The sequence below is a fragment of the Mustela putorius genome, unplaced genomic scaffold, assembly GCF_011764305.1.
Source record: "Mustela putorius furo isolate JIRA1106 unplaced genomic scaffold, ASM1176430v1.1 tig00000407_pilon_pilon_pilon, whole genome shotgun sequence".
Classification (NCBI taxonomy): Eukaryota; Metazoa; Chordata; class Mammalia; order Carnivora; family Mustelidae; genus Mustela; species Mustela putorius.
The window spans coordinates 20,208,003-20,230,238 of NW_025421373.1; the positions used below are offsets into that span (position 1 = coordinate 20,208,003).

The 22,236-nt window shown below is 36.4% G+C and overlaps 1 protein-coding gene across 2 annotated transcripts in view; it reads left to right on the forward strand.

The window, feature by feature from the left end:
- The window catches only part of NDUFS4 (NADH:ubiquinone oxidoreductase subunit S4), a 114,318-nt gene that overhangs the window by 67,673 nt on the left and 24,409 nt on the right, over positions 1–22,236 (forward strand). For both annotated transcript variants that reach the window (XM_004737895.3, XM_004737894.3), the window contains exons 3-4: positions 5,516–5,688; positions 20,990–21,063. In XM_004737895.3, coding sequence (XP_004737952.1) covers positions 5,516–5,688; positions 20,990–21,063 — 247 coding nt within the window. The remainder of the gene's footprint in view (positions 1–5,515; positions 5,689–20,989; positions 21,064–22,236) is intronic.

The window sequence follows — 22,236 nt, forward strand, 5'->3', positions numbered from 1 at the left end:
CTGAGATTCCTCCAGATTCAGATAAATCTCGTCCAGATTTATCTGAATTATACTTCCTTGCTCTTAACCGGTATTGTATTTCACAGTATGATTATTTAGTTATTTCTCCCACACATCACCCGCATCATGGGTTCACAAATTATAAACTTAGCAGGAATAAAAATTTTGTCTTTATATGCTCTGCATCCCCTGGCGTAATTAACTTGGCATAGTAGGATCTTTGATTTGGAGTTGAAACAAATAAGCGTAAATTATATCTTATTCTTTCAGTTTCATGAATGTCATAGGCTTCCCTGTGTGTTTTCATACTTAATAAAGCCAATTTAACATATATTTTACTCAGTGTTTTTGATGTATAAAATAAATGGGACATTCAGCTCTATAAAAAGTATATTTTTCTCTCCAGACTTGAAGCAACTTACTGACTCTAATTATAAAACCCTTTGTTGTATTTTGATTAGTAACTCAGTTTTCAAGGAAGATAGGAGATTTTCTGTGTCTTAACACCAGTTTTATATTATTCACCCTGTCCTTTTTACAAAGTTCAATATTAATTTTCATGAAAATAGAGATGATGTTTGTACTGTTTTGAGCATTGTGTCCAGTAAGTAATACATAGTAGGTGCTGAAAAATGGTGTTGAATAAATGAGATACATTCTTTTTATTGTGTAAGATAAACATTTTACATACGTTAGTCATCATTTTACCTCATTTAGTTGATTATATAGATGGTGAATTAAGAAAAAAAATGGTGAATTAAGAAAAGTTCATTAATTTGTCCACAGTTGTGGGTTGGGATTCTCCTAACCTAATTTGACTTACTTAGCCCTTTTCTTTTAACCATTGCTCCTGCTCAGAAGAATCTAGGAGTAATGAAAATAGTTTGAGATTGAGAAACTTCTCTAATTCTTAGTTTTTTACTTGTTTTATGTTTTGCAGTCATTTGCATGTTGCTATTTGTATCTAAACATTTTATTTAAAACTTAACTTTTGGTTTCCTGATAGCCTTGCCTACTATGCAAAGTGTAATGTTACATTCCAACACTGGTTTCATCACCTGGTTGGATTCCCACATCAGTGTAGTTTTGCAGTTTTTATTTGTATCTGAATTTTTACGGCCCCTGACTTTTTAGAAGTGCTTAAAGTTCTTCCCTGATAAGTAAATACATTTGGTTATTCTGTCCACTCTATTTTTCAAATTGTAAAATTTATTTTGTAAAATGTCCTTCATTATTTGTGAGACCATTTAATGAGTTTTCTTGTACTAAGCATCTGTAGGGTACTTGAAAAGAAGTTTTTATTACAGATCTAAAATTATTTTCTTTTTAAAATCTTTCGTGGTTGAAGTAGAATATAAATGCAATCTTCAAATTTAGACGCGTTTTAGCCCTGGAATAAATTTAAATACATAATTGGTAACTAAAAGCTTGCAGTAGAAGTTCCTGTAACAGTATTTGTACTTAATATTCCAGTATGTTCTGCCTTAAAACTTTTCAACATTGATCCATACATGCAATTTAGTGAACTTATTACCAAAAAGCCTGGTTAAAATTTTGGCTCTTCTGGATGTACTGGGAGATCTATCAAAAATTCCCCCAAAGTGGTGAAAACCTTTTTCGTTTATTTCTCTTTATGACAAGTGTAAACTATTAAGGTTAAGTGGGTGGGGCAACTGGAAGTAATTACTAAGGCCAGTGGCATTTTTGTGGTTTAATAAAGGCAGAAGCTAATTATTCAGTTTTTATTTAAGTGAAATGGTGCCAAAAAGGAGGTTCCTGCAGAGCAGCTGCACTCCTTCAGTGTTACCCTAATTTACCAAAGACACAACTGTCACAAACAAAACTTTTAAACTTGATATATAGCCACAAAAGTAAGGAGGCTTTTGTTTGGAGTGCATGCAGAAGAACTCCTTTATACAAATCAACCGGCAGATGACGGACAATGATGAAAATTTGATTCTTTGAAGTCATAATAGTCATTGAAATGTGTGAAATTCTGGTATTGAAAAGAGAGCGACCAGCAAGACTCTAAATCCTGGGTGGTTGCAAGAAGCTTGCTGGGAGGTTTTTCTGCATTTTGACACCAACTTCCCATTGCTTGTTCCCTGCTTCCTTTGTTTAAAAAAAAAAAAAAAAAGTTGAATTCACACAACATAAATGGGGACAGTTGATAACCGAATCATACAGTTTTTATATGGAAAACTAATATTTTATAATGGAAATCGGTATTTGAAAGAATAAAGTTGATTTTCATGTGCTGACATATACTTTATTAATGATTTTTAAAATTCCTCCTCCATTTAACTAGACTTCTGAACTAGAAAGTCAGATGTAAGCTCTTCCAGAATTTAAAATTGTGGAAGAGATGGGTGCTGAAAGAGTAGAACCTCAGAATTATGATATTCATCCTTTCAGTAGCAAATACCTGAATGCCCTTCAGTCTGCAAATAATTAATTATTGTTTCTTAAAATTGCATTATTGTACCTAAGATTGTGTTTGTGAAACTTAAGATAGTGGTATTCTTTAATATTTGGAATATAGGTTTTATGTTTGACTCATCTATTTAAAAGTAAAAGTTTTAAAATTCAGAAATTAGTGTGTATTATCTGAAGGGTAACTTGATTTATTAGAATTTATAGGTAATTATTAGCTAGTGAGTCTTGAGTTGCTTCAGGTACAAACTTCAAGACTTGTTACTCATCCAATGTGATTTAGCTTTTTTGTAGTCATAGAAAATTATGAATTGTTATTTATAAATATTTTACCAATAAAATGAGAAATCTATAAAAGGCAGTATTGACATCTTCAGAGCATTTGTATCTTTTATAAGTGGGTTTTTTAAAAAACCACAGGTGATCTGTATTGCAATACCAACATAGAATCTAGAGATAATGTCTTTGGTTCAATATTGTTTAGTTTGCAGATGTTTTATTTATTGATTTTGAGGGAGAACAAAGAATTCAAAACACAAGTAAAGATTTCAACATAGTGCTTCATAGTTCTTTTCAAGTATTACATTGTTTTAATGGAATCTTGGAGTGGGAGCTTTTAGCCCATTGAAATGTGGCTTAAAGGACAGGTTCTTCTGTCACTAGCTGAAGCTGTGTGGATGAAATGATAACAATAGTGTCGTAATGCATTTTAAAAGTGTGAGAAATCAGTTTGTCTAGACTAAGAGTGTGCCTACAGGGACTAGGAATTTTAGAGCTTCTGTGCCCTTTAGGTGTCAAATATGTGAGAGATGCCAAGCCTTTTCATCCTCAGTCTTTGGCAGCAGCTCAACTCCGCTGCAGTACCTTACATGTCTTCTGCAGGCAAAAACAGGGATTCTGTGTCAGGACAACTTAGGCTTCAAAATTCAGGAACTTATTTGTGCCAGTGCCAACTTCAAATTGGGGAATGATATCAATTAAAAAAAAAAATGCCATACTCTGAGAAGCCATGGAAGCCCTGATAGTTCAAAATAAAAAGAGCTTAGCAACATTTTATAGCCACTAAGAGAGGTTTTCTGTCCTTTTTAAAAAAAAAAAAAAAAGAAAAAGAAAGAAAAAAAAATTATCCTTTTCTAGGTTAATAGTACAAATCAAGAAATGCTATTTCCTTTTTAAAAAGTTTTTTTTTTAAATCATTTTGGCATTTATTTATCAAAATTTAGGAGGTTATAAAGAAAAAGTAAATGTTTCCTATAATCTCATCTTCCTGAACTAGTGTTGAGTTTTAATACATTTCCTTTCCTGTAAGTCTTAAAGAGGAGCTAATTTATAGCTGTAGTTTTTATGAACTGAGCATGGAGGGTTTGCTGTGGAATTTGGAAAAGATGCCTTACCCTGTAATTTTGTAATACACTTACATTGTTTGTTTATAAGCCACTTCAGCTCTAGCAGAGAAAATATGACTTTAATATAAAGATATATAATATTAAAAAATAAGTTTATATGATGGGTTTTTGAGGACTTCCCAGGAGTCTCTTTCAGCTCTTGAGTATAGAAATATGTTTCAGAAAGTCATCAAATATCATCATACCTGAAATTTCTTTGAAATTGAACTTGACAATTAAAACTTATCAGTTAAAACTTATATTCATACATTTAAAAATTATGAACCAGTTGTACTTTTTGCTTTTATTTTATCCTGTACATAAAGAAACTTTAAAAATGTAGGTGCATACTGGAAATGCATATTTGTATAAATACTTGTATGGATTGTTTTGGTTGTTTCTCCAAACAGACAAGCTGTGACAAAGTAACCACACCTAATTAATTATTGGTACAAGTAGAAAGGTATTGTGTTAAGCAGAAGATTGATTGGAAGCCAGTTAAAATAACTTAAACAATTTTGTAAAATCTGTGAGTAGGAAGACTAGTGCAGTCAGAAATACATTTAGTATTTTCCCAATACGTACCGCAGCACCAAGTGTTAACACTAATTATTTGGTCCATATCGTTTAGAATGGAACTATAAATAAACATTCGCCTTCTTTAGCAGATATATTACAATGAAATTGAAATTCACAAAATTTCCTGGTTTTTGCAAATTTGGTATCATTTTCATGTTAACTCTTATTTTTAACCAGTTATTTAAAATTTACTTTAGTAAATGAATCATGATGTTATAATGATCTTACTTTGATTACCATTGGTATCAAAATGGTAATCAAATAATCAAATAATGGTATTACTACCATTACTGAATGGAGACTTAAACTCTGAATTAACTTCTCTCTTTTGTTTCCTAATTTTTACTATATTTGATAAATAGGTCTAATCTGAGGCATCAAAATTATGTGCATTTATCAGTTGAGCATTTGTTACTGGGTAAAAATTATTTTTAAAGAAGTCAAAGTTACCATTGTTTTCATTTCACATTTCTGCAAAAATGTTGTAACTTTTTGGTTTACTTTTTCAAAATAGATTTGAAAAAGAAATTCATTGGAATTGAGTTTGAAAATGAAATTGAAATGAAATTTTCTTTTCCTTAGATTTCACCAAAGGGAGATAAAATGCTAATTAAAGTTGTTAATTGATTTTGTTTACCAAAAGGCTAAGGCCTTCCTTAAAGAAAATGCCTTGTTGTAAGCAGTTTGACACTGAAATCACTGGTAATAGATTTTTTTTCTATTTAAAAATTACTGATTTTTAAAATGTCCTTACTTTTAATATCCATTCACATTTTTTTCTCTCCTTACTAGTTACACCAGCTCATGTAATAAGAGTCTACTGATGACAGGCTCTTCTACCAGCAGACTCTTTAGAAATTGCCAATGCTTTGTTGGACAGAAGGGACCTAAATTTTTTTCATGAACCCTTTCCCCCTGTACCCTAACACTCCTCCCAATATACCTTTTCCATATATCAAAATAGCAAATTATAGGGTAAAACAGTAGAGTAGTGAAGTCAGAAAGCCAAAAACCCTAGTTTATAAATCTGAACAGAATTGCATGGGTATACAAAGCAGTAAAACGTACATCAGAGTGCATATGGGCTGTTGGAAATGTGTTTGCTTGTTTTTCTGTAGGATATTACCACTTTAACTGGTGTTCCAGAAGAACACATCAAAACTAGAAAAGTCAGGATCTTTGTTCCTGCTCGCAATAACATGCAGTCTGGAGTAAATAACACAAAGAAATGGAAGATGGAGTTTGATACCAGGGAGCGATGGGAAAATCCTTTGATGGGTTGGGCATCAACGTGAGTACTTTGATTTAATTTGAATATTGTTTTCTGCTCTTTCTAGATTTTCCTTGTAAATATATTGAAGTGTAAATTTTTTCTTATATAGTATACTTTTTGAGGCCATATGTGTAGGTATCATGTTCAATGATAGACAATGTATTACATTTACATATATATATATATATATATATATATATATATATATATATATTTAGTATTCATGTTAAGTGGGGCCCAGCACAATAAATCCTAGAAACAGTCTTTTCAGAGTACTGTTTATTGAATGAAATGGCTGACAGTGTGAGCACTGTTAGCATGGCCCCAGATGATGTATATTAGTTTTAGATACAATGTGTGAATAGTGTTAATAATTTAATGACACTTTTTTATTTATTTTTTCATCTTTGTTTTTAAGAAGAGTTTAGAAATTAGCTATTTTGAGGGAAACTTGTAAGTTCCTGTGATCTTGTGATTAACAAATTTACAGTGCATTGGAATAAAGTGGTTATAAATTCTGTGGCACCAATGAAATAAGTCAGTGACCTAAATCTCTGTGGTGGAATAAAACTCAAATGTTAAATAGCAGAACTACCTCTAGCTGAATTAAAGTTGTTCTTACTAGAGAAAATAGCCAGATAAGCTAGAAAATGATCAGTCTTGTTGAGACTCCTTGAACACTTTATATCCAGTCTGTAGTTGAAAGTGGTTATCTGTTTAAATTATGTCTAATGGTAGAAAAGCATGATATTTAACATCTTATCTAAGTACCTGGGAGAGTTTTTGTTAAAAATGTCTGCCATGCTGCAATTTAAATAGAACTGTAGGGGCTCCTGGGTGGCTTAGTTGGTTCAGGCCCAGCCTTCCGCTCAGGTCATAGTCCCAGGGTACTGGGATTGAGCCCCGTGTTAGGCTTCCTGCTCAGCAGAGAGTTTGCTTCTCCCTTTCCCTCTCCCCCAACATGTGCTTGCTTGCTTGTGCTCTCTCTCTCAAATAAATGAAAATCTTTTAAAAAATAGATTTTTTTTTTTTTTAGATTTTATTTATTTATTTGACAGAGATAGAGATCACAAGTAGGCAGGAAGGCAGGCAGAGAGAGGAGGAAGCAGGCTCTCCACAGAGCAGAGAGCCCGACGTGAGGCTCGATCCCAGGATCCTGGGACCGTGACCTGAGCTGAAGGCAGAGGCTTTAACCCACTGACCCACCCACGCGCCCCCAAAATAGAATTATTTTAGTAGAACTCTAGTAGAATGATAATTTAGTAGAATTATATTTTATTTGGCAAAATAATATACAGGCAGAATTTTTAGGTGTCCATACTCAGTGTTTGAAGTGTCATGATTACTCTCTGTCTCTCTCTCTTTTTTTTAAGTTTTATTTATTTGAGAGAGTGAGAGAGCACAGCAGAGGGAGAGGGAGAAGCATACTCCCTGCTGAGCAGGGAGCCCAATGCAGGGAAGGGCTCAATTCCAGGATCTAGGATCATGATCTGAACTGAAAGCAAACCCTTAACAGACTGAGCCACCCAGGCACCCCTGAAATGTCATAATTACTTTTTCAGTCACATGAGATTTTAATGTTTTCTTCTATATATGCAAGACTCAACAATTGTACTATTTATTGATGGCATTTACATAGTTTTGTTAATAAATCAAACAATCAAATTGGCTTTATTAAGTGATTTATGAATCAAGTAGGATCACATCTAGCTAATAGAAAGGAGCTCTAAAGAACTATGCAGGGACGCCTGGGTGGCTCAGTTGGTTAAGCAGCTGCCTTCGGCTCAGGTCATGATCCCGGCGTCCTGGGATCGAGTCCCACATCAGGCTCCTTGCTCCGCAGGGAACCTGCTTCTCCCTCTGACTCTGCCTTCCACTCCGTCTGCCTGTGCTCGCTCTCGCTCGCTCTCTCTCTGACAAATAAATAAATAAAATCTTAAAAAAAAAAAAAAGAACTATGCAAAATGAAGATTTGGATTTTTTGTTTGTTTTTAATTTTATTTTTAAGTCTTCTCTACACCCACCATGGCACTTGAACTCACAATCCTGGGATCAAAAGTCAGTCACATTCTCTACTAACAGAGCCAGCCAGGCACCCCCAAAATAGAAGACTTTTATTGGCAGAAGGGATAGAGACAAGGAAGGCACAGATCACCTCATCTTTCTTGGGGACAGAAGGGGTCTGTTAGGTGGATTGCCTCATTGTTGCTGACTAGGAAATTCTAGGATTGACTAGTTTAAGATTACATTTCTGGAAGAGCTTGACACTATAGTTAGGTTACATATGAAGTCTTGCATTGTTGATGTGAGGCTTAGCACAAGTGACTCCATTTGGGACCTTTTTTTTTTTTTTTTTTTTTAACAATCCCTCCTCTCCCCCCACCCCCGCCCCACCCCAGTTAGAATTAGACTCCTAGCTTAACTGAGAGATACGATTAAAATTTAAGGCATTAGCATTACTCCCAGCTACCACTTTGAAATACTCACAGCTTTTATTGATCCTTTGTGTGGTGTATATATAGGTCTTGATCCCTTTGACAGACCCCGACTTCAGGTTTGTAATTTTTAAGTTGGTCATTCTTTTTGTTCCTTTTTGATGTTTCAGTCTTAGGGAGAACATTTGCTTCAGTGGGTAGAGGCTACAGCATGCATTTATTTAAAGCCTTGAAGAATATGGCATGCCAGGGAGGCTACTATGATTATAATAAGCTAGATAATTCCCAGCATTTCAATTGGATTTTCAGACCATGGTCTCCAAGACCCAAACCAATCAAAATTGATTAAGTTCAAGACTCCATGGAAGGAATCACCTTTTTACACCAAGTGGCTTTCTCAGTGATCTTATGTAACTAAGTTTCAACTTCCTCAGAAGTGGTAATCCATAACAGGTGATGTTGACCAGGGAAGTAGAGTCCTGCCAAAGGAAGTGAATCCTGAATGCCTCCCAGTAATTCCCATCTTAATCTGTGGCTCCAGACTGGAAAGGTGACAGCCATGGAAGCCAGTAATATTTTAATTATAGAGCACACAGGCACTTTTATTCTGCTTACCCTTGCCTGTGTCCCTTTCTTTATATAGAGCCTGGATGCAAAGTTCTTCAAGTTTTGAGGTTTTCAACAAAAGACATGGAAATGAACCAAGGGGTCTCTAGTATATAGATCAGAGTTTTTGATGACAAAAAGAGAGGGTTTCACATAAGAGACTCTTAGTCTCACAAAACAAACTGAGGGTTGCCTGGGGGAGGGGGGAGGGAGAAGGTGGTTGGTTTATGGACATTGGGGAGGGTATGTGCTATGGTGAGTGCTGTGAAGTGTGTAAGCCTGATGATTCACAGACCTGTACCCCTGGGGCAAATAATACATTATATGTTAATTAAAAGAAAAAAAGAGAAAGGGTTTTGGCTCAAGTATAACATCTTGATTTGGTGTCTTGGGAGGAAATAGCATACATCAGTGTCACCTTCTTCTCTACTTCAATTTGTTTTGAAGGTTTCCAATGTTTTTAATGGGAGTAGATGTTAAGCAAAGCCATTTTAAGCTGTGAAATACATGGCTGAGGTTCTAGTCCTTGGAGTTTGTCTGCCATTTAGTGGTGAGGAGAAAATGGGAGAACCCCTTCCAAGGAGAGTCAAGGGTTATCTTTGGACTTAGTGATTCCAAGGATGGGAGAAAATTAAAAATATTACTTTGGAAAGTTGTAGCCAGGTATTTGAGGAAACTAGAAAAATTCAGGATCTAGTCCAGTTTACAGGCATATAACAAAACCTCAAAAATAGTTTAGGACAAGATCTAACATTTAAAAGATGCACACATTATCTTACTCTCTACAATGAACTCAACTTTTTTTTTTTTTAACCAAAGATAATCACAATAAAACTAATATATTAACAGTAAACTTGGCCTGATTGTTTGTATAAGTACAATGAGAATAGTGATTGACCATTTAATTTTTTTTTTTTAAAGATTTTATTTATTTATTTGACAGAGGGAGATCACAAGTAGGCAGAGAGGCAGGCAGAGAGAATATAAGGAGAAAGCAGAGAGAGAGAGGAGGAAGCAGGCTCCCTGCCGAGCAGAGAGCCCGATGCGGGACTCAATCCCAGGACCCTGAGATCATGACCTGAGCCGAAGGCAGCGGCTTAACCCACTGAGCCACCCAGGCGCCCGACCATTTAATTTATTTTGAAGACTGCTTTGCGGGAACTTTTCATAAGGAATCTTTGAACTCTCAAAAGCTTCTAATGGATTTGCCATCAGATTTTATTTCCAGAACCCTTTCAGTCAAAGCCTTGGTGACATAGCCAATATTTTCAATTGTGTCTTGTTATAAGGAGAATATATTTTTATTTAAGCTGTGTAATTAATTAACTATATTACTATGAAAATAATACACATGGGGTGCCTGGGTTGGCTCAGTTGGTAAAGCAGCCGTCTCATGATCTCAGCTCAGGTCTTGATGTCAGGGTCGTTTGTTCAAGTCCTGCTTTGGGCTGCACATTGGTCATGGAGCCTACTTAAAAACAAAAATACTCAAGAATTTCATCTTTATTTACAAAGATATAATTTACCAAACTGTGGTAAGTCATAAATAGTTTAAGGTAAAAAGTTTTACAAAATCTGGAAATAAAAAATATTAAAGAACCAGCAATATTTCAAATAAGAAATGATAAAAAATAAGTTGTCCTCATTCATTCCCGTTATTAATTCTTTGGTTTTTTAAGTAAGCCCTTTGCCCAACACGGAGCTTGACTCACTGCTGTGAGAGCCACATATGCCCTACCCACCACGTTATTAAATTTTTTTTTTAAGATTTTATTTATTTATTTGACAGAGAGAGATCACAAGTAGGCAGAGAGACAGGCAGAGAGAATATAAGGAGAAAGCAGAGAGAGAGAGGAGGAAGCAGGCTCCCTGCCGAGCAGAGAGCCCGATGCGGGACTCAATCCCAGGACCCTGAGATCATGACCTGAGCCGAAGGCAGCGGCTTAACCCACTGAGCCACCCAGGCGCCCCATGTTATTAATTTTTGAATATGGTTTTTTTCTAATAGTTCTGGAAATTCCTGCCCAGTTCAGTTTTATGATTTTAGTTATCAGAAACTTATACTTGTCAGGGCATCTGGCTGACTCAGTAGAGCATATAACTCTTGATCTTGGGGTTGCAAGTTTGAGCCCACAATGGGTATAGAGATTACTTTAAAAAAAGAATCTTAAAAAAAGAAACCTATACTTCTCAAAATCCTTTCCATGAATCTCCTTGAAAATGTAGCACTTTTGCAGGAACGTTTAAGCATCAGAGTAAAACAACATCTCTCAATGACAAGACTTAAAAATGTCTGTGGTTAAGGATCTGACAAGAGTCCCTTAAAATGGAATTGACAAGGAAATTTGGTTATTTTTGTGTTACACAATATTTTAAGATAATAAGTAGAATTATGAGTGATAACATTATACCAGGATATCAGATTTCTAAGAATTTCATATAATTTTTAGAACACTTAAAATCCGTACCTGTGTAAATACAACATAAAGAAGGTTTAATATTTTGACTATGCTTCTCCTGTCATTTAACATACCAAATAAGCCTAATCAGTTTAACATCTCTCTTTTTATAAGGAGAGAATACAGATCTTTTCCAGTTTTCCAGGGACCCCTAGAAAATCCTCAGTTTAGCTCAAGGTAAAAAATACTTCATTTGGAGTTTAATTTGTGGGAAGTTGATTAAAAATATCATAGATTAAAAAACACTCCATCAGGGGCGCCTGGGTTACTCAGTAGGTTAAAGCCTCTGCCTTCAGCTCAGGTCATGATCCCAGGGTCCTGGGATCAAGCCCCACATCAGGCTCTCTGCTCGCGGGGAGCCTGCTTCCTCCTCTCTCTGCTTGCCTGTCTGCCTACTTGCGATCTCCATATGTCAAATAAATAAAGTCTTTAAAAAAATAAACAAAAAACACTCCATCAAGCTAGGATCATAGATTACTGTGTTTGAAACAATAGTTACCCCATTAACCATAAATTAAAGACTTGGGGGGCAAATACAAAAAATTAAATCATTATAAAATAATAACCATAGTTGTTCTAATAGGGAAAATTCAGTGTTCTTAAGTATTAAAAGACCTGATAAAAACAACATGAAACATATGAAATTATTTTGAGATTATAAAATCTTTGTTTTCTAGGCAGATTACTTTAAAAGGTAAAGGAAGAAGAATTTTTTAGTCTCTTATCAAAAGCAAACCAGTAGTCCAAGAAAACTTTGTCCTTTTCACAGAGAAAATAACCCACATTCTAATTTAGCACTAGTTTGTTTATTTAATTTATTCAGAGTGCATGTGAGTAGGGGAGGGGCAGAGGCAGAGAGAATATCTTTTTTTTTTTTAAAGATTTTATTTATATATTTGACAGAGAAAAAGAGCGCGTGCGCACAAGCAGGCAGAGTAGCAGGCAGAGGGAGAGGGGGAAGCAGGCTCCCTGCCCAGCAAGGAACCAGATGTGGGACTCAATCCTAGGACCCTGGCTTCGTGACCTGAGCCAAAGGCAGCCACTTAACAGACTGAGCCACCCAGGTATCCTGGAGAGAAAATCTTAAGTAGGCTTCACACTCAGCGTGGAGCCTGATGCAGGGCAACATCTCATGATTCTGAGATCATGACCTATGCCGAAATCAAGAATCAGATGCTTAAGGGACTGAGGCACCTAGGTGCCCCTATGCTAGCTTACCATAAAACACCTTCACCTATATTCATTCTAATCTTAGCCAGTCTTGACCATGCCTAATGTACCTGTCCAAAGATTCCTTTTCCTCAAACTTTAGTGGCTCTAATTACATATATTAGAATTTTTAACCCTAGAAACCTTAAAATAAAGTAGGCTCTGTGCCCAAAGTGGGGCTTAAACTCATGACCCTGAGATCAAAAGCTGCATGCTCTACCAATTGACAAGTGCCCCTAAAATACTTAATTTTTTTTGGAAGATTTTATATATTTATTTGAGAGTAAGAAAGCACAAGAACGGGGATGGTCAGAGGGAGAAGCAGACTTGCAGGGAGCCTGATGTGGAACTCGATCCTTGGATTCTGGGATTGTGACCTGAGCTGAAGGCAGTGTCTTAACCAACTGAGCCACCCAGATGCCCTAAAAATCTTAATTATTAATGAAAATAAAGAAATAAATGGTTATGAAATTTTTTTTCTTTAGCACTCTGTGAATTGGCAGACTCATAAATACTTTTTATTATTTCTGGAAATGCATGTTGTCCTGTAGTAAATTTCTTAGACACAAAACATGTTTGTTAATAGATCCAAATACTTAGAGTTCCTCTGTAAAAGGAAGTCAAAGTAATCGGAATACAGATAAACCTGTATTCAGTAATTAACATTTCAGTTTTTCCTACTTGTAAATGATCTATGTATTTAAGGATCCTCCATCACTTAATTTAACACAACTTTAAGGTTTCAGGTTAACAAAAAGATTTGGGGAAACGATTTTAAAAATTCATCAAAGAACTTTTATCCTGCTTTCATCTATTTAATTCATTTGTTCTTGAGACACCTGGTTGGCTCATTTAATTAAGCATCCAACTATTGGTTTTGGTTCCATTCATGATCCTAGGGTCATGAGATTGAGCCCCAAGTAGGGCTTCACAGTCAGTGAGGAGTATGCTTGGTATTTTGTCTCTCCTTTTGCCCCTCCCCACTCTCATGCACGTGCGTGCTCTAAAATAAATGTTTAATTCACTCATTCTCAATAATTACATTTAGATAACTTATGAAAATTCATCATATTGTTACTTTTCTTGCTGACAAGTTCTATAACAGAGATAATGTGAACATATTTGACTACTAAGTCCAAGTAGAATAAAAGTTTATGTCTGCATTATATTCACTATTGATAACTTTTTAAAGACCTATTTTAATCAAACCAACAAACTTAAATTAGCTTTGATGCTGAATATGCATTAATATGAAAAGCATTGGGTTAATTTCTCTTTATATCTGAGAAATTTAGGGATACCTTAATTCAAAAAATGCTTAATTTTCTTTAAACCAATTTAAGAGAGCTCTTTTACAAATTAATTTTACCAATACCATCTAGATTTTTAAAAAATCTGTAACATATATTTAGACACATGTAGACATACAGACAGATGTAATGGAGAACTTACAACTTCTATGTTAAAAATACTGCCATGAATCAGGTACAGTAAATACACAACTCATTAAGTATAAAAGAAGTTGGATCTAAGTAGCTAGAATAAGTTTACCTGCTCAGTTGGCTAAATATTTTTTACTAATATTTCTGGAGGAAACATCTACTTCACTTGAGCTGATGTTGACAGATTTGCTTAGGACCTTTGAGGATACTTTTTTCTGGTGTCCCAGTTGATTACAAATGAAACACCAACCCTTGGGCCATTGTTGATGGTGAGCCCCTAGGAAGGTGTGGTGTGGGGGATCCAGATGCCTGGCCTTGGAGCTATTATAGCTGTAAGGCCAGTAGTTTGGCAGACCTTTGTTTGTGGTGGTGTTCCCCAGTTCTTTGAAAATGCTCATCTGTTAACCACAAGTTCAGTCAGTTGTCTCCCATCATGTTTTCTGCTTATTTATCGATCCACTAATCTCAGGAAATAATCCATTTACAAATAGGGCAGCTAGAGCAAATTGGGTGATCTCGTTTATTATATGGAGCCCCGGAATGCTGTAGGAAGGAACCTTCCAAGTGGGCTTAAAGTCTGCGGCAGATTCATCTTTGAATAATTTACCAACTAATGTGAATGGGTCAGATTCTGGGAATGGCTTTTAAAGATCAGTTGGCTGTTCTGTCCACCTTTTCTAGTCCACAAAGCAATCAGGTTAAAGGTTAAGGATCCTGGATACCGTCCTTGAAGTTAGACGGTCCTGCATTTTGGATCCAGTTGTGGGCTTCACCAAGTCCCACCAGCATATGCACAAACTGATGAGATCTGGCAGCCTGGGGGGCATAGGCCCTCAAAATGACCTTAATAAATTCTTCAGAAAACTTTGGGGATCCTCCTTGGGTTTAGGAAATTCTTTAACTATGGTTTTTAGTTTGGTCTTTGACCAGGGAGTGAGTCACCCGGCAGCCTCATGTGAATTTATCATAAAAGGTAACCTTTTAATAGTCTCATCAGAGTGGAATGGCTGTTCAGATATAGGATGTGGAATACTCAGGTCAAGGAAGATTGGGGGGAGCAATAGAAATCATGTCAGTTTTACTTTTTTTAAGTACCTCTTGTATCTTTAATTTTTCATTAGCAAAAAATGAAGCAATTTGATACGTTTTGCAAGCTTCTGAAAACCATTTAAAACACATATCCCATTCTAAGTTTGTTCACTTCAGGAACCCCTGTTTTCAAGTGGATTTCTTAAATGAATGATCTCATCTAATTGGAATGTTTGCCATAATGGCCATTGTAATTCCAGATTGTCTCTAATAAAATTTTGACATTTTTCTAGATATTTAAAGCTTCTGAGACTATAGTTCTTAGACAAAATATGCAGGTGTGCCAAAAGGTGGCATGCCTAACTTTTTATTTTATTTTTTTTTTAATTTTTTTTTATTTTTTTTAATTTTTTTTTTTTAAAGATTTTATTTATTTATTTGACAGAGAGAAATCACAAGTAGACGGAGAGGCAGGCAGAGAGAGAGAGAGAGGGAAGCAGGCTCCCTGCCGAGCAGGGAGCCCGATGCGGGACTCGATCCCAGGAGCCTGAGATCATGACCTGAGCCGAAGGCAGCGGCTTAACCCACTGAGCCACCCAGGCACCCCTAACTTTTTAGAATTTAAGGATCTCCCTCTGTTTTTTTTTTTTTTGCCTCCTCCCCCGCCCCCCTCCGTGCAAGCTGAGCCTTTGGGTCTCAGAGCCAAACTAATACCTGAAAGGGATGTGCTGCTGCATTGGGGATTTTGTGGTATTTTGCAGTATACCTCATTGCACAGAAATTTTCTTGAGGTTGGCAGTGATACAGTGTCAATCTAATCCATTCTGCAACCAACTTCTACTAACCTGGGAATCTTTGAGTTTGGTGGTGAATATTCTAGAATTTTGAATTCTTAACGTGTTCCCACTGATTCTTGGAGCTTTTTGGCTTCCAGCATCCCTACTAGCATTAACCTTTACACAACACAAGACAAACAGACACATATACCTTAACATATTGGCAGTAACCAAGAGATGTTAACTGTGTCCTGGCCATGAGATAGCCCTTTGTGTACCACCAGTATTTTCCATCATGGAACCTTGGACTGGGGAAAGGATTGAACTAGCAAATACCAACAAACGGGGTCTGGAGGCTCCATATCAGTGGGAAACTGCAGCTGCCACTAACAGTTCCCATATGGCTCTTGGGACAGAATCAAGGACTAGGGGTTTTCACCAGTTAAACCGGAATTCCAGAATTGTGATGTTATCTATCAGCAGCTCCCAGCATGGGACTGACTAGTAAGTCAGTTAGCTTGAGATTGATAGAGAGTGGAGCTGAGAATCAAGAAGAACTTACCATGGCTCTTGGAAACGGTGAAAAAGACCAAGAACTCAAGGGTTTGTGGGTCCCATACACCTGTCACTCATTGTCTCTGAATGCCATCAGAAAGTTGCTTCAGATCCCACTGCTGCCATTAAATTGGTTAAAAACAAAATTCAGCTGAGTAAATTTAAAGAACAAATTGGTTTTATTCAATGATTCATGAATCCGGCAGCATTCCATCTAGCAAATAGAAAAGCTTCTAAATGGTGTGTGAAATGAAAGACTTACAGGAAGAAGGGGGCAAGGACAAGGAAAGAGCTGATTATCTCACCTCTCTGGTATTCCAGATTAATTCTTTTAAGATTACATTCCTGAGAGAAATTGAAATTGCAGTTATGTTAAAGTGAAGTCTTGATTTGCTGATGTGGGGCCAAGTACAAGTGACTCCATTTTGGCTCTGTTGTCTTTTTGTAACAGTTTTCAGTTGGGGTTATGCATATTACTAAAATGAAGATTCTTGTACATATCTTCTGGTGAACATATGGCTTCATATTAATATGCTAATTAATCGTGAGCCAGCTAATTTCTATTAAGAAGTTTAATTCTGAAAAAAAGGAAAAGAAAAAAGTTATTCCGTTACTTTTCTATCCTTATGCCTATCCACTTAAGGACACTGGTAATGTGATGAGTTTTGCTCTAGAAGATAGTTAATTTTGAATAGATTACCTTGAGTTTGTGGAGGATTTACTTTATGCTTTGTTAGGTTGGGTCTCTTTCAGTTTTACTCTGGTCTTAGTCCTAAAACATAGTGTTAAAAAAAATAACAAGGCATGGGGGCACTTGGGTGGCTCAGTTGGTTGAGTGTCTCACTCTTGGTATCATCTCAGGTCTTGATCTCAGGGTCATGAGTTCAAGCTCCAGGTTAGGCTCTATGCTGGGCGTGGAGCCTACTTAAAATAAAAATAATAAAAAGGCATGGCCCTTTTAAGGTTTCAGTGGAAAGCACAAGGCCCTTACCAAGTCCTTCTATCTCCGTGGAACTTCAAACTCAGTCTCCCCTATAGCAAGGAAACAGCTGCTGAAATCTCTGCTTAGTTCTTTCAGCCTTCTCAGCTATTGTTTTAGCACCTTAGACATTTGTGTGCAGTTCAGATGTTCCCTCCTCTGCAGATTCCTCCTTTTCACTGTTTCCTCCCCTAACTTTCTAGCTGCTCTGGCAATCCTAAACTCCTGTCTCCAGATTGCTTGTGCTGGTAAGACTTTCTGCTTGAGTTCTTGATGGTCCTAATGTCTGGACCAGAGCATACCTTTAGAGGAAAAACTATCAACTGGATCTAATCCTCTGTGGCTCCCTCCTTTCAGAAGTTGAATCTTCTCCATTTTCATTCCTGCTTTTGGCCACTCTGTTCCCTTCATACAGTTGGGCTTTTTTATTGTCTGTAGTTTATTATGTAATTGTTGGGCAAATAAGTCTGATTTAATGGTAGGTAAATCTGCCGTTACCCAAATTGGAACCCCAGTAATTAGGAATTGAGCAAATGAAGTTTAAAAATATAAGTAAAGATTGAAAAGAGTTTATTTATACTTAGAGGAGGGTAGGATATAAATGATTCATGGAAAAGATTCATAGTAAACCATGAGAGATATTTGGGATGGACTTCTGTATGCTGAGGTAGTGGCCTCTCTCTGTATTCCTAGTGGAAGGAATAGACTGAGCTGGTGGGAACTTACAGGCTACATTTAGAGAATCACTTAGCTATCTGTTTGACTAGTTGGTTACCTCCAAGGGGAATAATTAAAAAAACTGGAAACTGTGTTCTCATCATATTGTAGAAGTGCTTGAATGCTAAAGTGTAAGAGATTTAGAAATTCTTTTGGTAGACACTGGGAACTATTTTAAGTTTTACTTATTTTTTTAAAGGTTTTATTTATTTGACAGAGAGACAGCAAGAGAGGGAATACAAACAGGGGGAGTAAGAAAAGGAGAAGCAATCTTCCTGCTGAGCAGGGAGCCCGATGGGTGCTTAATCCCAGGACCCTTGGATCAGGACCCAAGCCGAAGAAGGCAGCTGCCTCATGACTGAGCCACCCAGGCACCCCTCTTTTTTTTTTTTTTTAAAGATTTTATTTTATTTATTTATTTGACAAACAGAGATCACAAGTAGGCATAAAGGCAGGCAGAGCGAGAGGGGAAAGCAGGTTCTCCGCTGAGCAGAGTGCCCAATGCGGGGCTCCATCCCGGGACCCTGAGATCATGACCTGAACCAAAGGCAGAGGCTTTAACCAACTGAGCCACCCAGGTGCCGCCTCCTTTTAAGTTTTAAAGTTGGACAATGGGTTTGAGAGTCGAACTTAGGAAAGTTAATCCGACAACATGTTGAAGGGTAGATTGGAGTTGAGGAGGAGGAAAGATTAGTTAGGAATGTATAGCACTTTGGGTAAGGATAAGAAAGGGTGAAAGCTACTTGTGGCAATATACTTAGAAAAGAACTTCAAAATATAGGAGATGGAGAATAGGAATAGAAATGGAATGGCTGGAAAAATGCTGGCTTATTGATGCAGGTTGTTACTGTTCAACCTATGTAATTTTTCCTAAATAAAGTGAGAAAAATAAAAGCTATACCACCTTTGCAGATTATAGAGCTCTTGGCTCCTGAGTTTTTCCTACAGTTTTCTGTTTTGCTTCCTGTTCTCAACTAAGCTAACATAAATGTCAGCACTAATCATATTATAGGATCAGGGGCTCCTAGGTGGCACAGTTAAGCATCTGACTTGGTTTCAGCTCAGTTCCTGATCTCAGGGTTGTGGGATCCAGCCCACTGTCCGGCTCAGTGCTCAGTGCTCAGTGGAGAGGGAGTCTACTGGAAATTCTCCCTCTCCCTCTGACCCTTCTGCTCATTCCCTCTCTCTAAAAAATATATATATATATATATATATATATATATATATATATATATATATATATATATAAAATTAACTGGGGGTACCTGAGTGGCTCAGTTGGTTAAGTGTCTGCCTTCAGCTCAGGTCATGATCCCAGTATCCTGGGATCCAGCCCTGCTTCAGGCTCCTTGCTCAGCAGGGCGCTTGCTTCTCCCTCTCTCTGCTGTTCTCCCTGCTTGTGCTCTCTGTCAAATAAATAATCTTCTAAAAACATTAAAAATAGGGGCACCTGGGTGGCTCAGTGGATTAAGCTGCTGCCTTCAGCTCAGGTCATGATCTCAGAGTCCTGAGATCGAGCCCCACATCGGGCTCTCTGCTCAGTGGGGAGCCTGCTTCCCCTTGCCCCCTCTGCCTACTTGTGATCTCTCTCTCTGTAAAATAAATAAATAAAATCTTTTCTAAAAATTAAAAATAAAAATTACTGGATATTTATGTTGACATTTCTGTTCTCAGTATAGTTTATCTAAACTATCAACTGGGAAATCATACATGCTTCAAAAAGGAGGGATCAGTGTAAAATTGTGTTATTGGTACTAATACAGCTAACTGATGAGAAGCTCTTTTTCTTTCAGGGTTGGGGAGGGGGTATGTTAAGAATACATATCATTATAGGGATCTCATAGGAGCCCCAGAACAGTAACCATTGTAGAGGACTAGAACTTAAGCAGCAATAATTTGTGGATCTTCATTTCAGTGAGGGTTACTTCTTGTATATTCTCTCCCTGTGTATCTTGTGTCTTTTCATTATCCATATTACATCCTAAATGTTTACTTTCTTACTTCCACATTTTTTTTTAAAGATTTTATTTATTTATTTGACAAACAGAGATCACAAGTAGGCAAAGAGGCAGGCAGAGAGAGAGGGAAGCAGGCTCCGCGCTGAGCAGAGAGCCCAATGTGGGGCTCGATCCCAGGACCCCGGGATCATGACCTGAGCAAAAGGCAGAGGCCTTAACCCACTGAGCCACCCAGGCACCCCCTACTTCCACATTTCTAAATGATGTTTCATAGAATGTTGTATTCACCTTTGAGAGATTAATAATAAACATTTATAGCAGTGTTCTACCTTTTTTCTTTTTTTTTTAAGATTTTTATTTATTTGATAGAGGAAGACACAGCAAGAGAGGGAACACAAGCAGGCGGAGTGGGAGAGGGGGAAGCTGACTTCCAGCTGAGCAGGGAGCCTGAGGTGGGGCTCCATCCCAGGACCCTGGGATCATGACCTGAGCCGAAGGCAGACACTTAACGACTGAGCTACCCAGGAGCCCCAGTGTTGTACCTTTTTATAAATGTACTAATAAAAGTGATATTTCTGAAATTATGTGATATTTTATATATTTTTTTAAGGTTCTGTGTAGACTTGTAAACATTATCACTAATACTAGGTTGAAAAACTCAGATGTTGATTCTTGGAGCTTTATTTTTTCATGGGGCCATATGCTTAATTATTGTCTGTAATGATGGAAGGTTCATTTAGAGGTTATTGCCATCTGTTTTTTGAGATAATGACGATTCCAGTTGCACTCACCAGTAGATTTCTTGATATTGAATTTATAAGGTCAATTTGAGAATTCCTTTGGGATTTTTAAATTCAATTAAATCTTTTTTTTTTGAAGAGTTCAATAAATGATTTTATTAAGGACTAAAAATTGCTGAATGTCTTTATAGTTACAAATTTTTTAATTTGACAGTACAGGTTAGAAAATCTCAGTTTAACACAGGGAAATATATTTTAAAGGTTAACATTTTAAAATAAGGTAATTCATTAGTATTATACTTCTCTGATATTATAGCAAGTATTTATTTTCTAACATTTTACTTTACTTAAATAAGCCTTTTTTCCCTGCTAAAGCTTAATGTTAAATCCTGGAAAAAAAATTATTTCTTACAGGGCTGATCCCTTGTCCAACATGGTTCTAACCTTCAGTACTAAAGAAGACGCAGCTGCCTTTGCAGAAAAAAATGGTATGTTTGGTCTGTTTTTGTTTTGCTTTGACAAGTGCAATCAAGATATGATTTTATGTTCTTGACCTTAATCAGAACCAGGCAGGAATATAGAATTTGAGTTGAAAGACATCTTGTAGTATGTTTAATCTAGTGGTTTTTAGATTTTTTTATACACATCAAAACACCTCTCCCCTCCAAAAACTAAAATGGAATAACCACATAACATGTAAAAGCCAATGCTCTAATTAGGAAGAGAGGCAGGGAGTAAAACTAATTCATCTCCTACCTTGATCATGGCTTGCTCTGCAAAATCACTGATACTTAGTTTTTAAACTCTAGGTGAATTTCTCATAAAGCAGCCTATTCCAGTTTTGAGAACTCTGTTTATTCTTACTTTGATCCAAAATCTCAAATCTATAATTCTATCTCGTAGCTCTTTAATTATTTGGAAAATAGTTATCATTACCTTATTCTTTAATTTTCCTTAAAATTCCTTAAAGTACCTTAAAATTTCATGTAAGCCTAAATGTCTGTGGGTCACTTTTCTATATATGGTGAGTATAACACCAAGCATAATCTCACTTTACAATTAAATTAATGCAGCCTAAGAGGGTATTAGTTTTTGAGATAGCCACCTAAAACTATTATTTATATTGATACTACTATCAACAAAAAAATGCAGATTTTTTTTTCTCCATTATCTATTAAGCCATGCAACATGGTAGTGAAGAGAGGTTTTGGAGTCAGTCCAGTTTGAATTCTGATCCTTATGCCACTTAGACTGTATATAATTTTGGATTAATTTCATGATGAACTTAATGTTTTCTCATTGTTGAAATCATGATACTTGACTCATAGTCTATCTAATCTAGTACCTGATACACAAAAGATACTTTAAACTATTGGTTCTGACCCTTAACTCTCTACATCTGCTATTTCTGCTGTTTCTCTCTCTTGGATTTGCTAGCACTACTGTGTATTTGTACCTAATGCATTCTTTTTTTCTAAATGGTCAGTTGAATTTGAATCTGAGTTATTCTATTTGAATGAGATAATGTGCACTTAAATATATTTTTACTTTAAGACAATAAATGTAAAAGGTTATTACTGTTATCTAACATATTTGACTTATAAATGTGAAAGCACTATAAAGCTTATTATTTAAGATATTTGCTTTTTGTTTTCTTATAG